This window comes from Aedes albopictus, chromosome 3 (assembly GCF_035046485.1).
Source record: "Aedes albopictus strain Foshan chromosome 3, AalbF5, whole genome shotgun sequence".
NCBI lineage: Eukaryota > Metazoa > Arthropoda > Insecta > Diptera > Culicidae > Aedes > Aedes albopictus.
The window spans coordinates 77393086-77409287 of NC_085138.1; the positions used below are offsets into that span (position 1 = coordinate 77393086).

The 16202-nt window shown below is 35.8% G+C and overlaps 1 protein-coding gene across 5 annotated transcripts in view; it reads left to right on the top strand.

Moving 5' to 3' along the window:
- Positions 1-16202, top strand: part of LOC109399713 (homeobox protein 5) — a 425270-nt gene that overhangs the window by 352391 nt on the left and 56677 nt on the right. For all 5 annotated transcript variants that reach the window (XM_062856465.1, XM_062856468.1, XM_062856464.1 and 2 more), the window contains one exon: positions 9167-9500. In XM_062856465.1, the coding sequence (XP_062712449.1) occupies positions 9167-9500 (334 nt within the window). The remainder of the gene's footprint in view (positions 1-9166; positions 9501-16202) is intronic.

Sequence of the window (16202 nt, forward strand, 5' to 3'; positions counted from 1 at the left end):
ATAGCCATAGTTGTGTTGGTTGAATTCTCTGCTGAGAGGATTCATAGCAACGCACGCTGCACCATAGCGGACTAAAGGTGCCTCCTTGAAATTCCCTCCTCCTGAGAGTTCTGAACCGCAACACAACTGTTCCGTTGGTAATCTGTTCGAACGTGCTGTTACATATCCATTGCATGCTGCATTAACCCGATGACGTTCACGTCTACCTTGAGCAACTCGAGTTCCTTGAAAAGTTACGATTGCGGTACTGAGTCGTACGCCTGCTTGCAGTCATTGTACGCCACGCTCAAGTTCCCCTGCTTATCGGTGGCTTGACTCACAATAACTACATCCATGATGACCTGATATGTGCAGGCTTGCGTGTTTTTGCGACACCCCTTTGCGCATCGCCATTATCGTTGTTGACCGCGTCATTATCGACGTCAGCGCTTTGTACAGGCGGAGCAGACCTGGTGTGATGGTCAAAGCACGTGACTATCACGCCGAGGACCTGGAATCGAATCCCACTCCCGACAAACTCGCAAAATGTAAGTTCTTCCTTCGGAAGGGAAGTGAAGCGTGGGTCCCGAGATGAACTAGCCTACGGTTAAAACTCTTTTGATCGGCGGCATCCAAAAGTGTTAAATTTGAATCTTTTGAACGACTAATACCATGGGTTTATGGCTAAAATATCAAGCGAATTATTGACCTAATACCTTTTCCAACTTCCAACTTCGTAGTACTTATAAGAGTGTGACCGGGTCGGGGTGACATTCATGCTTTTAGTGTTCTTGTTTAAGATTGGATCATAAGCTCCCAAACCTTGTTCTTAAGAGTAATCTGGGTAAGATTACTAACAGGAACATGAACGTTGTTTGTATCGAATCTATGAAGTAGTATCGCTAACGCAATACTCCTGGAATTATCTATGAAATGTGTGACAGTAAGAAATGTGCAAGTATTTATATTAAAATTATTGACCTGATGGCAATCGATGGCATCGAGGTCACTATTTTTGGGCTAGTAATTAAAAAGCCCCTATTTTTAAGGCGTTCCAACTAAAGTCACTATTTTCAAATAATTTGAACATTTTCCGAATGATAAACTAGTGAACAAACAAACAAACACATTCTAGTGAGTTTAGTATGTTATGCAAATTGCTCTTCCGAAGAAAGGAAAACGTTTTCAATAGCTTGTTTGATACAGGGGGTGGCCAAAATGTTTAGGATAGGCAACTTTTTTTACTCTCTCAAATATGTTCAACTTGCTGTAACTTTTTATAAAGTGCATCAAAAAATCTCAAATTTTGACTGTTTGTCAACCTATTATATGTGCATCACTGGTACAAATTTGGGCTCGATTGGTTAATCTTTTGCGAAGCTAGAACCGTTCTCGTGAAACACTATTTTTTAGACAACCAATTTTTGAACTCTCATATCTCCGAAACCAGTGAACCGAATCGAATGAAATTTTGAACGTTTATCAACAATATATTGATACTTCCATGCGACATTTTTTTTTAATTCTTCAATCACTTAACCTTATTTACAGCTCTATTGTCCACTAGGCAACTGCGTGAGCGATTCCAATTGGAAGCTGTACTTACAATTTGTACAGGGCCTGAATGTATTCTATTCTAACTCTACTATAATCCAACTGGTTGCCGTTGCGCTACTTTCACGTTCTACCGTATCATGGTAGAATGATGAGCACAAGGATGTCGATGTGTGGCTGTTGTTCCTGTTTCCAGTCCGATTGGGGGTCCATTATGGGTTGCCGTTCGCCGATGTCCAAGTATCCGGGTTCATTTGAGCCATGGGCTCAGAAGAGGGTCAGTGTCAGCTGCTCTCAGGGGGGAAGAGCAACTGACGAAAGTGCCGGAGCTGGGATCGAACCCATGACCATCTGTTTATAAATCAAACGTGTAGCCACTACGCCACGGGCCCCAGCATTCATGCGACATTATAAAATGTAATATTTCCTCACGACAAATAAAGTTATACCGGTTTGACATTTTCACCCATATAGAGAAAAGTAAGTCAAATTTACAATACCGCACAAAAATTACTAAATGTGATCTTCCTTCAATCCAAATAGGCTCTAATACATCTAATTGGAGATATCTTGAGAACAGTAGTAAAATTTCTTTGGATATCAAAACTAAAATTTAATGACATTGATGTAAAAAAAATACATTTTTTCGAGAAAACTCCAAAAAGTGTCAATCCATGTTAACTTTTTTAAATGTTTAAAAAGTACCTATATTGTAATAACTTGTGAAGCACTAATAAATTGTTGATAAACGTTCAAAATTTCATTCAATTCGGTTCAGTGGTTTCTGAGACATAACAGTTCAAAAATCAGCTGCCTGAAAAATAGTACGAAAACGGTTCTAGCTTCGCGAAAGATTAACCAATCGGGCTCAAATTTGTACCAATGATGCACATACACTGTGGTGCATAATTGATCGGACAAACGCCGATTTTCATACAAAATGGCCAAGTTTAAGATGCTGTAACTATGGTTTGCTTTGTTGGATTGAGCTCAATTTTTGACACGAAACTACAAATATGCTGAATGTTGTGTATACAAAGTATAAAATGTTTTCGTTCACAGGTCTGGGCGTGGCAAGGCGTTGAAAATATTGCAAAAGTGATCGGACAGCGGCACCCCTTTTATTTACACGCGTGCCGCTGTCCGATCACTTTTGCAATTTTTTCAACGCCTTGCCACGCCCAGACCTGTGAATGAAAACATTTTATACTTTGTATACACAAAATTCAGCATATTTGTAGTTCCGTGTCAAAAATTGAGCTCAATCCATCAAAGCAAACCATAGTTACAGCATCTCAAACTTGGCCATTTTGTATGAAAATCGGCGTTTGTCCGATCAATTATGCACCACAGTGTATAATAGGTTGACAAACAGTCAAAATTTGAGAATTTTTGATGCGCTCTATGAAAAGTTACTGCTTGTTGAACTTTTTTGTGAGAGAAAAAAAAGTTGCCTATCCCACACATTTTGGCCACCCAGAACCATACCGAGACCTATCACTTTTACCGAGGTATGAAATGTAATAAGGGCCAAAGTTTTTCCTTTAATTACTCAAATATGCTGTTCCATAGTTGGAACCACGCTACGGGCTCCGTTAAAGATCGAGCATATTTTAAACCCCCTCAACCATTCATCCCTCAGCACGGGTCGCCTGACTCCTTGGATTGGGGTTACCTGTTTGGTGGACTTTTACTCCCGGAACAGGTGGTCCGTAATGCTATTCTAAGCCGGCAGCTACATGGGCTGTTATGTTACTATTTACCAAGTCGAGATTTTATGGTGATAATTGTGAAAAAAGGCTGCATGCCTAGCTTTGGGATAGGAATCTTTCAAAAAATTGCCTGTACCATTTTTTTAATGATAATTTTAGAATTCTTGAGATATTTTTTGGCAAAATCCTACAGAATTCCGATTTTTTACCCTAATTTGTTAAATATATTATATATATATATAATATAAACTCCCGTTCAAAAGTTTGGGGTCACCCCCTCAAAAACATGTCATTTTTTCAGGCCCATATCTCCGCCAATTTGCGTCCGATTTGAAAACCCTAGGTTTCATTCAAAAGATAATAAGTCAAAGAAACTTTGAACATGATTTAAAAGAAACTTTTTCAAAAACTCTTGTATGTAAACTTAATCCAAAGTTGCCAAATTTTCTAAAAAATGAATATAAACTTACGGCAGTGTCGCTGGAAGTTGGGTCGACCAAATTTTAAGATGAGAGCGGTAATATGACCCATTTTCTATAAGCTTTCGTCTGCTTTTTACAGAACGTAGTTAAAAAATCTAGAAAAAAAGTTTTTAAGTAAATTAATCCTCGATGTCATCGACCAAAAGTTTGGGGTCACCCCTCAATATGATGTATCGGCCAAAAGTTTGGGGTCACTTTCGTAAAACATGGAAAAGTGATTTGGTGATATCTTTCTCATCTATAGTTCAATTTAAATTATTTTTGGCTCATTTCAAAGATAATTAACTAAATTTACGTTTGATGTCTTCAACTTAACGTATTTAACGATGTTTGTATATAAAAATGTTATGTAAAGTTAGCACATTTTACCACGCTTCAAAAAATGAAGCAACTTCACGTTAAGTTTTAGTATGTAAATTTCAACAAATATGTGTGGTTCAATGTCTATGCAGTAATTATCATTCATTTTGTTTCAAATAAGCCAAGAAGAATTAAAATTGAATGAAAGATGACAAAGATATCAACAAATCACTTTTCCATGTTTTACGATAGTGACCCCAAACTTTTGGCCGATACATCATATTGAGGGGTGACCCCAAACTTTTGGTCGATGACATCGAGGATTAATTTACTTAATAACTTTTTTTCTAGATTTTTTAACTACGTTCTGTAAAAAGCAGTTGAAAGCTTATAGAAAATGGGTCATATTACCGCTCTCATCTTAAAATTTGGTCGACCCAACTTCCAGCGACACTGCCGTAAGTTTATATTCATTTTTTAGAAAATTTGGCAACTTTGGGTTAAGTTAACATACAAATTTTTTTGAAAAAGTTTTTTTCAAATCATGTTCAAAGTTTCTTTGACTTATTATCTTTTGAATGAAACCTAGGGTTTTCGAATCGGACGCAAATTGGCGGAGATATGGGCCTAAAAAAATGACATGTTTTTAAGGGGGTGACCCCAAACTTTTGAACGGGAGTGTATATAATATATATAATATATATATAATATAAGCAATATTGCTTCACAGATTTTTCAAGATTCTAGTAAAATTTTATAGTAATTCAAATAAAATGTACTCCAAGGTTTTCCTGGAGTTAAAGAAAAGAATTCTTAAGGAAAATGAGGACTTATGAATATTTGTTTAGCTTTTGTTCAAGAAAAACCAAAAACTCATTCACATAGAATCCTGTTGATACCACCAAAAATACATGAATTTGGATGAAGTTTTCAAAGGAACCCTAGCTAAATAATTGTAGGATTTGCGTTAAGAGTTTCTCCAAGGTTTTCATCTCAAGATATTTGCAGAAAAGAAATGGTAAAAATGACTGACTCCTCCAATATTTTCTTGGAATTATCCAGAATATTCTCATAAAAATACACCGCGCAGGATTTTCTCATTTTTTCAGAAATTCCACCATGAAATATGGTATTATGCAGGATTTTTTTTTTCTTGAATAATGTTTTTTTCTACACTGGTAGAAATAAGTATAAAGACTGAGCCGATTTGCGTACAAAATAATCTCGTTTAGGGACCAAAATCTCCAGCGATTCGATTATGATGGAATTTTGACTGCAACTTTAAAAATACTAGAATTTTGGGTAGTTTTATAAATCATCATCCACGCAAATGTTTACATAGATTTTCAGATTCAAATAAGTACACAGAAGTTTTTTACGACGGTAATGGTACCACGTAAAACAAAAACCGCGTAAAAAACCGCGTTATTTCAAAAAAAACGTCGTAGAAAAGTCAAGCCACGGTAGATGTGGACCTGACTATTTATGCAGGTTTTTGAAAAAACGCGGTTATTACGACGTTTTTTTTTTTTAAAATAACGCGGTTTTTAACGTTTTTTTTTAAATAATGCAATTTTTTTACGCGGTCCGTGTAGATAAAATCGCGCAAAAAACCGCGTAAAAAAACTTCAGTGTATAAAGGTGCTATTTCCATACAAATAGTGTCTTTTTACTGATTTGAATCTGAAAAGTTTATGTAAACGTTTGCATGGGTGATGATTTATAATACTAGCCGAAATTCTAATTATTTTAAGGTTGCATCCAAAATTCCATCACAATCGAATCGCTATGCAACTGATATTTTGATCCCTAAACATGATTCTTTTGTATGGAAATCGGCTCTGTCTTACTTATTTCTAGCAGTGTATATGAATTTTATAAGACATTGTTTGGAAACCGTAGGGGAGACTGGGTAGACTTGATCCCTTTTTCTTAATTTGCCTGTAACTTTAAGGAAAATACAATATTAGATCCAATTTTCGCATAAAATGGCAGGTATACATTGAATGTATACCACGTTTGACAGTATTTTGTTCAAACAATGCAATGTGCTGTGAAATTTTGACACGATTTGGTTCAATTTTCAAAAAGTTCTTAAGATTTTTCGGAATCGCCTAAGAGATTTCTGAAGGACTGGAAACCAACCATCAGCCGTTATACAATATTGCAATGCACAAACGAAATCACTAGTACCTTAAACATAGTTTTTTGTCTAAAAGTAGTTTTGAAAAAATATGCTAGAAGAAAACTGGTTTTGATTCCTAGTAAACACAAGTCTCCACCAGGGATCAAGTCTCCTCAGTCTCCCCTACCATGTTTTCTCCACAATTTTTACATCCAAGACATTATCTTTATCTATGAGTTATGCGGAAAATTATTCAAGCAATAGCGCTTAAACCTCTGAAACGGGGTGTCTACCACCTGAAAAAAAAACCTGTAAAACCGGGAAACCTCAGTGAATTTGATTCAACAGGGAAGACCCTGGAATGCTCAGGGAATTCCTGAGAACTTAAGGAACTTTGGGTCTATGAAAAAAAAAACAAATATTTGAAATACTTTTTTTTTTGAAAATTAAAAATGTTTTAACATATGTTTGGATGACTGGCAAAATTTAGTGAATATGTTTCTGGATGCGTTAAAAATCCAATAAAAGTAATTTTTCTTATGTGAAAACAACTAATTATTCTGGAAGAATTTCTGAATGATTCCTGGATAATTTTCAGAAATAATAAGTATCGAATTATCAGGTAGGCTTCATTTAGAATGCACTGACGAAAACACTGACAAAAATCTCGGGTGAATTTTAGGAAATATTTGTGCTGGAATCTCGAAAAACAATTTTAGTGGGGTTTCTGGACAGAATTCTGGCATGCATATGATAGGAATTACTGATTCAAGCATGTTGTGTAACAAATTCTGGAAGAGCCAAATTTTTCGTCAAATTCACTTTAAATTCGGGGATTTAAAGTCTTTCTTTAAAGTGTTTCAGCAGAATAACTAGTAATGTATGACAATATCGAAAGAACTGCCATAATCGAAGACTGGGGTGGATTATTTATTGTGAAATTTCTTGACGATTTTTTTAACTTGAAGTTTTAGAAGAAATTATTGTAAAAAAGTACGAGTTTTTTTTGCATAATTCGTCTGCATTTGAGATTTCATTTTTCTAGCCATTTTATTCAAAGTTTCTAATAGAATCTTCAACGGAATGTCTAGAGAAGGTCTTGTTATAATTCCTGCAAAAAATCCTGAGATCGTTCTGATGGAGTTTAAGAGAGAATTTCAGATGAACATGCCAGAAATCTCTTTGAAAAAAAATTATAAGAATTCGACGTGATTGGATTTTTGAATGATTTTTATCTGAGTTTTTGGTACATTTGGATGTTCTTTCTAAAAAGGATTTTTAGTGAAAATTTCTAAGTAATTTATTACCACTATGCTTAAAAAACAAACAAAATCTTGCAAAATGTCTAAGCTTTCTTTTTTATTTTTGTTTTCGAGAATTGGTAGTTTTTTTTAAGACAAAATATCATTCCCTTTAAATTTTATATTCATATGATGAAAAATTACCAATTTTTTAAGGCCATTCAAAAATTGAAATTTACGTAAATTCGTTGCTCACAGATATTTAAGTTTTATAATATATGCAATGAAACAGTGAATCAAAATTCAACCATCGCGCAACAATAACGACAATGTCGCAACCTGAAATTGTTGCGACATTCTACCCAATGCGACATATGTTTGTCCCAACTTGAGCTGAATAGGACAAAGATCGTGCACCACGAGTTTAGAGATTTTTTAGGCTTGCATTGTGATTTTCGAGCGGAAACTTCGAGTCAGTAAACACAGCAATGCTGCTGAAGACGTATCATCAAAAAGGTTCGATTTTGTTTTGGTAATAATTGATTATTCACGAGTTGAAAAGTACGCAACAAATTCTGCTTCCGTTTTGTCTGCAACAAAAAATTTCGAGATCATGTCATTATCTGTTGCTAATTGGGATAAAGAGTAATCGCCGCGTCTTCTTTGTTGCTTGTTTTGTGCCTCTTTTGTCTGACAATTCTCTTCACTGCAATGAAATATGCAAAAATTTCAAATTTACCCCTGGAAAAAACTGGAAATCTCAGAACAAAAATATGTTATCTTATGCTCTGTTAAAACTAACGAATTTGTTTTCTGTTGTTTCTGTAAATAACATACTGCTACATTTTTTTTTATCTTTTAATTTATCCAAGGTTTTTACGGGAAGTAATTTTAAAAGTAGTGTCAGAAGTCCACTCAAAAAGAAGTCAAGTATTCTTCCCAATAACTTTTCTGCAAATACTGCATGAAAAATCTGCAATAGTGTGTTGGCAAATACATAAGTAGTATTTCATAAATTTGTTGACACAAACTGTCCACTTCTAACAAAAAAGATGATTTTTTTAAAAATTTTACTACATTCCAGAGTTTATTCCAAAAATTCTTTAAGACGTCCACTGCAACTGCTTTAACTTTGGAAAAACTTCGTGTTTAAAGTCACTAGATGGCCATTATTCGCATTCTGATAGTCATTATTTGGTTACTATTTTCATGAACTCCGGCCCTAAAATAACTATTTAGCCCATCAGTTTTCGCTTCCAGCTCTGTTTCGGAAAAAAATGATTTTATTCCCATGTTTTGTTGAATTCCTGTTGGTATTTTCCGGAGATGTTTTTGTGTGTTTGCAAGGAAGCTTTGTGCGATTGAGATTTATCATGTGTATTCCTTTTATTTAAATTATCCAGCTAAATTGTTAATTAAATAATTTCGTCTTGGTAACATATCTAAGTTCAAATTAATAAATTCTTAACATAACGCTTTGCTTTACGTTGATGTAGGTACCTATCATTCTCATTAGGGTTCATTCAAATATTACGTAACTCAAAATTTGATAATTTTAGACCCCCTCTCTCGCCATGGTAACAAGTTTTGTATGGGGAATTATTAAATTTTGTTTGTAGCGTAACACTGAGCTAGACCCCCTCCCTCCCCCTTTAGAGTTACGTAATATTTGAACGAAACCTACCTGTACGGGTCAACTCTGACCACCCTGTACGGTCACGCCTCATTTCTAACCGTGTGTTCGCCTTTTTTTCTTTCCATATCTCGTTGCAGTTCAAAATCCAATTTGACGATTCATTAACCTCGACCTTTGAGTACCCGTCGGAGACCTCGCTGCTGGAGGCCACGAATGGCGGCGTCGGCTACGACGACGATGTAGCGGACGGTCTAATGGATGCTGCGGCCATCCTCGTCAACAGCAAGATCAACATTGCCGCTGCCAGCAACAACAGCTTGGGTAACACGGTGGCGACGGTGGGGGCGGTTGCGACGACGACAACTACGACAACGACGGGGAGCGGCGGAGGTGGCGGCGGTGGCGGACTTACCTTCGGGGACAACGGTCTGCTGTCGCACAAGAACACCCTCCTCTCGTCGATGCCACTAGGTAAGTGCGCGGGGAGAAAGTTTTCCTCTTATTTTATCCTTAACTGTACTTTGTCGGGTGGAAATTAAATTCCACTACCTACCTAATTCCTGATTGTCCCTATTGTCGTCTTTATGAGTCTTGTTTTCATTAGATTTGTTTTAGAAGTACTGCTAGATGAAATCGGTGGATCATTGTGTCTTTTATTGAAATGTTCATTAGACTTCGTATCGTAAGGAAGCATAAGCTACGTTCAGCTCATGAGCTAGGCTATTTGCTTCTTTGCATCATAGCTGATAATGCACATGGTTTTTTTAATCTCAACTTGCAATTTCAAATGAACTAAATTCCCAGAGGTCAGAATGCATGGAGACTAGGGTGTCCCAAAATTGCACATTGTCAAAAAAACATGGGGACTCACCCTGCAAATGATAGCTAAGGGTGTTAGGAACAAACTTTTGTATGACGGCAATTTTCAGAAATGACGTTAATAGGTCGCCCGGCGGCCATTTTTCGTAAAAAATATCTAACAAATATTTTTTACCCAACACAAATTGGCAAAACCCTCTGTTTTCATTTTTTTTTACAGCTTGATATAGATCTAAACTACTTGGGAAAAATAAGTAACGACATGTTTAGTAGGTAACTTTTGAATACCGAATTTTCAAATTTACTGTAAATCATCGTTTTTCGATATATCATGGCTTTTACCCATCATAAAAAGTATCTCAACCTTATGCTAATTTTAAACATTTTTCATAAAAAGATATGACATTTTCTGAGGAAAAACTTTGCCGAAGACAGCATGGTGTTTTTTCTGTCCGTTTTAAAGTAATTAACGATTTACTGTTTGAAGAAACTGGAATTTTTAGGTATTATGGTAAAAATGTCACATACAAACTACCCAATAACACATACGAAGAAAAAAATCACGTATGCTCAACAAGTTTTTGTCTTGAATTTAAGAATTATGGTGACATAATTTAATGATTTTTGTCTTCCGTTGAAAAATCCACTTTTTATATAGAAAGGTACTACCTAGCGAGAAACTTTATCATTAGAATCCATTGTGAAATGCCTCAGTAGGCCAAAGAATTTTCAAAAGTTATGTGCTGACAACGGTTTATACAGTGATAGACATTCGTTTAGCCGAGAACAAAAAAAGTGTCAGGAAACTCATACAAAAGATTTTATGATAAAACTTTTTTTATCGTAGTAATAGTATATCTAGTACAGTTTTATAAAAATGTGATACATTAAACTTACATATACACTGAAACAAAACCGAGGGTAAAAACCCTTCAAATTTCATTTTTTGCCTAGACATTCGTTTAGCCGAGGTAAATGAAAAATTGGTTTTCAATTGATTTTTTGCAATTTCGTGAGTATATTTCGAGAATTTACTCCAAGGCCTTTAGTTTATGACGTGTTAGCAAGATATTTGACCTTAAAAGTTTATTTATTTGTGAAATTCAGAGAAATATTATAAAAAAATGTCCCGATAAGGAGAAGCGACGATAAACAAATTTATTTAAGAAAACTGATTTCTGTAAACACTCAAACGTAATCTAGATTAGCAGTTTTGAAAATATGGCACAGAATTATTGTCAGAAATGTTCAAATTATTGCATAAAATGTCATGAAAAAAATAAATATATTGGTTTTTGGTTGGTTAAACTTTAAAATGGGATTGATAAAAGCTAAAATAAATAGTTCTGCATTGAAATAATTACGTGCCCTAATGCCTGTGGAGTATACCTGTTTGATACTACCATTACAAAATGAGTTAGAAGACTGCAAAGTGAAAAAACTGCAAGAAGTGTCAGATTTTGTGTACCCTGTTTATTCAAAAGCAGATGCTCATTCAAAAATGCAAGATTTGGTTAAATAATTGGCTTATTTCATTCAATCTGAAGAAATATATTATAAATGAGTCTTAGTTGTGAACCACATTCATTTTTAACATGATTTATTTGAAAAGAATGTCTAAATTATGAAACAAGTAGTTCATGCTAGAAATTTGAATACTTTCGGTGCCATTTCTCGAAATATGAGCCGTCCAATGTATATTATTTCAGCCAGAATACAGTCTAGAAGATATTGGGAGCTATTAGAAGACGTAATATTAGTAAACGCTGTGATTTATGCAAGTGAAACCATCATATTTCATCAAAACAATACTTAAATACGTGATTTTTTGATGGCTTGTGTTATTTTTTTCTGTTAAAAACGTTGTTTTTCGCAAAATTTCAACCTGCTTTGGTCATGAAACTTTCGATAGATTCTTTTGAAACACTTCCGATAAAAATAGCTACATCAAATCTCAATTGAGAAACATTCAAAATATTATGACATATTTATATGAGATGCATGCAAAATTAATATGGCAACACTTCCAAAAACGATCTAATTCATGATTTACAAGTCGATCTATAATGCAGATCACTATACAAAATGACTTTGTTGGATATTTTTCGAAATTTGATAGTTTTTTATTATGGAATTCTAAGAATTGTACAATTCGGCTAAACGAATGTCTAGGCAAAAAATGACATTTGAAGGGTTTTTACCCTCGTTTTTGTTTCAGTGTATATGTAAGTGTAATGTATCACATTTTTATAAAACAGTACTAGATATACTATCACTACAGTAAAAAAGTTTTATCATAAAATCTTTTGTATAAGTTTCTTGGCACTTTTTTGAATTTTTTTTAGCCTCGGCTAAACGAATGTCTATCACTGTACGAGCATAATACATAATTAAACGCACGGCATATTTTGTATAACATTTAGAAGGTGATACATACATTCCGAGAAACATGCAGTTATTCAAATCGTTCAAAGGCGTGAATAAAACGATCTAGTAGTCCCCATCAATTTGATCAACATATAGGACGATAAGAATGACGTCACATGTTTACGTCAGAATTGTTGTTTATCAATAACAGCCTACCTTGTCTTATTGTATGCCGTGTATGTGTTATGGTAATCTAATTGTTTATCTAGGTCAGATAGCATTACGTTAATTCGCTGTTTCATCTCATCCCACCCGTTTCAATTTGCCTCGGTGGACCTTATTTTCAGTGTTGATAAGATAGTTCAAGTTAGTAAACGTCAAAAAAGACATGCTCTGCTTTTTAGAAGGTCTTGAATTGTAACCTATTACCGTCTACCCTCGTTAGTTTGACCTCATCTAATCTGAACACTTTTTAATTTGACCCCCTCTAATCTGCACATCGTTCAAACTAAAAATGGCTCAAACATCATTCTGCTCATGGAACGGGGTGAAACGGAATGCAGAATCAAAACAAAATAGCGAAAACGGTTGCCAACAGTGTGTTTTTCGATGCCCACAGGGTTACTAGAAGTTCAAATTAAAAAAGAACCCCGTTGGTTTGCATGAGGTGTCATTCAAACCAACAAGGGTAGACGGTATCTAAAAATTGGTATTCGAACGAATGGTGTTTGTTTACCGTGATTTGAATTAGGGATGGATCAACGGATTCTTCTTTTTTTGCCTTTCTCGTACACCAAAGTGTACTGAAAGGCTATATGTTGACTCAAAAAACGAATTTTCGATAGAAGGCTCGGAGGGTCAAGTCACATACATATACCAATCAACTCAGTTCGACGAATTGAGTTGATACAAAAAAGGTCACTCACTTTTGGGGCACTTCCCATTGACCGATTTTACAGATTTTTGCACGAATCGAACCGGAATTTTACCGCATTGTTTGCTATTGAAAATGGTTACGATCGGTCAAGGCGTTCCGGAGTTATGGCCAGGGTGCAAAATGTTCAAAGTCATTGACTGAAAACAGCACGAATTTGATTATTTCTGCACTCAATATTCAAAACAAACATTTTCATATTCGCTCTTCCTCTTCACACAGTCAGTCATTTCGTGATCATTGAATATGAAGCCGAACGAGAAACATCTTCAAAATTACCTACGTTTATGGCTACGATTTCCACCAAAAACAATCAAATGGGACAAGATCTGTGTAAACCACCATCAAATGTAATCGAAACGTTAATGTTTTATCAGCAATTTAACACTTTGTAACACTTGTATTCATTGACTTTCAACTGAAACAAACGAATATCGAGCAGCTGACTGTGAATATGCAGGCAAGTGAATGAGAATTGCCGCCCGGTGAACTTCAGCGCGTATGCTCGAAAATTTTGCGCCCTGGTTATAGTGATCTGGACCAGCCCCGGTGGAACTGGTCATATACTGAGTGTTGCGGACTGACTCAATATACTCCCTCAGCGGGAGCCAAACATTGAAGATGGAGGTTATGTTAAACCTTGTTGAACCTGTGTGATTGATTGAAGAGTATTGTTATCTAGGTGCTGCGGATATAATCAAAATTGTTGTCACGATATCTCCATTTGCCGCTGTCAAGCCGTTGGAAAGCGAGGAGAAGGATAAGCATTGTTTTGAGCCTATTTTTGCTAATTTTGTAACAACTATCCATCAAAATTTCCATCGCGAATGGAAAATAATAAACTTTTAACTCCGGAACAAAATTGGAATAATGGTGGATTGATCATGTTTACCATTTCCGAACAGCGTCGCGACGGCGTGTTTGACAACCGAGCTGAGAGAGGTGGTTGCAAGAAAATTGAACGCTCGTGCGTGTTTACAAGCTGTGTGCCGGGAGTGTGTAGGTGTGTGTTGGCTAGCTTGAAAAATAAAACCGTTTCTATTCGCAGCACTCAGGTCATATATAAAACTGAACCAAGCCCTATCATGCGACACATCAAGTTACGCCGATTTTTGTAACCTTTAGCATGGTTGACGAATTTTGTGCGGAAATTAATACTGGAGACCAGAAAATCCCCAATATCGGCCCAATTTTCAAGATGGCGACCAGAATATCCAAGATGGCGGTCTAAAATCCAAGATGGCGGTTGATTTTGGTTCTAAAATCATGCAATACGGGTATATTTGGTATGAGGAAGAAGCCCGGAACTCAAAAATGGCCCCCAGAATATCCAAGATGGCGGTCAAATATCCAAGATGGCGGCTGTTTAATGGAGTTTTATGCCCTAAAACCATGCAATATGGGTATATTTTGCATAGAGAAGATGTCCGGAGTCCCAAAATGGCGGCCAGAATATACAAGATGGCGGACTAAAATCCAAGATGGTGGCTCCAAATTCAAAATGGCGGCTCTATAATGGAGTTTTAGGCCCCAAACCATGCAATATGGGTATATTTGGTATGGAGAAGATTTCCGGAGTCCAAAAATAGCGGTCAGAATATCCAAGACGGCAGTCTAAAATCCAAGATGGCGGCTCCAAATTCAAGATGGCGGTTGTTTAATGGAGTTTATTACCATAAAACAATGCAATATGGGTATATTTGGTGTGGAAAAGGTGTCCGGAGTTCAAAAATGGCGGTCAGAATATCCAAGATGGCGGTCTACAATCCAAGATGGCCGCTCAACATTCAAGATGGCGGCTATTTCATGGAGTTTTTAGCTCCAAAACCATGCTATATGGGTTTATTTGGTATGGGGAAGATGTCTGGGCTCCAAAAATTACGACCAGTATATCCAAGATGGCAGCTCAAAATTCAAGATGACGGCTGTTTATTGGAGTTTTAGGCCCTAAAACCATGCAATATGGGTAGATTTGGTATGGGGAAGATGTCCGGAGTCCAAAAATGGCGTCCGGAATATCCAAGATAGAGGTCTAAAATCCAAGATTTCGGCTCCAAATTCAAGATAGCGGCTTTTTCTTAAGATTTTGAGGCTCAAACATCAATAGCCATATAAACGATATGATTGCTGATGCCATAAAATGGATTTTTGTTAAACATATGAAAGTGCTATACAGTTTCTTACAGATTTTGGCAACACCCGTTTTTGTCTACTCCCGATTTTGGCAACACCCGTTTTTGGCAACATTTTCTTCCCGATTTTGCTACACCTGTTTTTGGCAACGATTTCTTACCGATTTTGACAACACCCGTTTTTGGCAACATATTTTTACCGATTTTGGCAACACCCGATTTTGGCAACAATTTTTTACCCATTTTGGCATCACAAATTTTTGACAAAATTTTTTTATCGCAAAATCATCTTAAATACATGTTTTTAGCTTTACCTCTATTAAAAAAATATGAATTCATTAAGTTTTCAAAAACGACATTTTTTTTAATCATGACGTAATTTATGAATGTCACCTACGGGGAGCGTTTTGTAACTTATTATTATTATTATAACTTTATTATAGAGATTTTCAGCCCTAGGCTGGTTCATCTCTATTTTGTAACTTGTGAATAGTCCTTATTGATAATATAAGTCAAAATAACGCATAAAAGTTGTAATATCACTATTTTTACCTATTTTGGCAACATAAAATTCACCTCGTGTTGCCAAAATCGGTAAGAAACTGTATTCATCAACATGTCACTTGAGTTTTGTTGAAATGGGTTTTCGAAGGCACGAGAAAGGCGCCAGCACCGCTAGGTGGATTAACTAGGGTTTTTCACTTTGAGACTGTTTCCTGGGCTGTTTCACTGTTCCAGTACTCATACGTCTTCGTGCGGATAAGTATTTAAGAAAATAGACAGGAAAGTAAGATAAACTCGAAAATATGGTTCATCATTTTGTGGAGAATATCTTTAAAAATTCAATAGGCAATTCAATGGTTGTCGAGAGAGCTAGTTTTTCTTTAGAATTTTTTTGCTAGTTAATTTCTGTATGAAGGG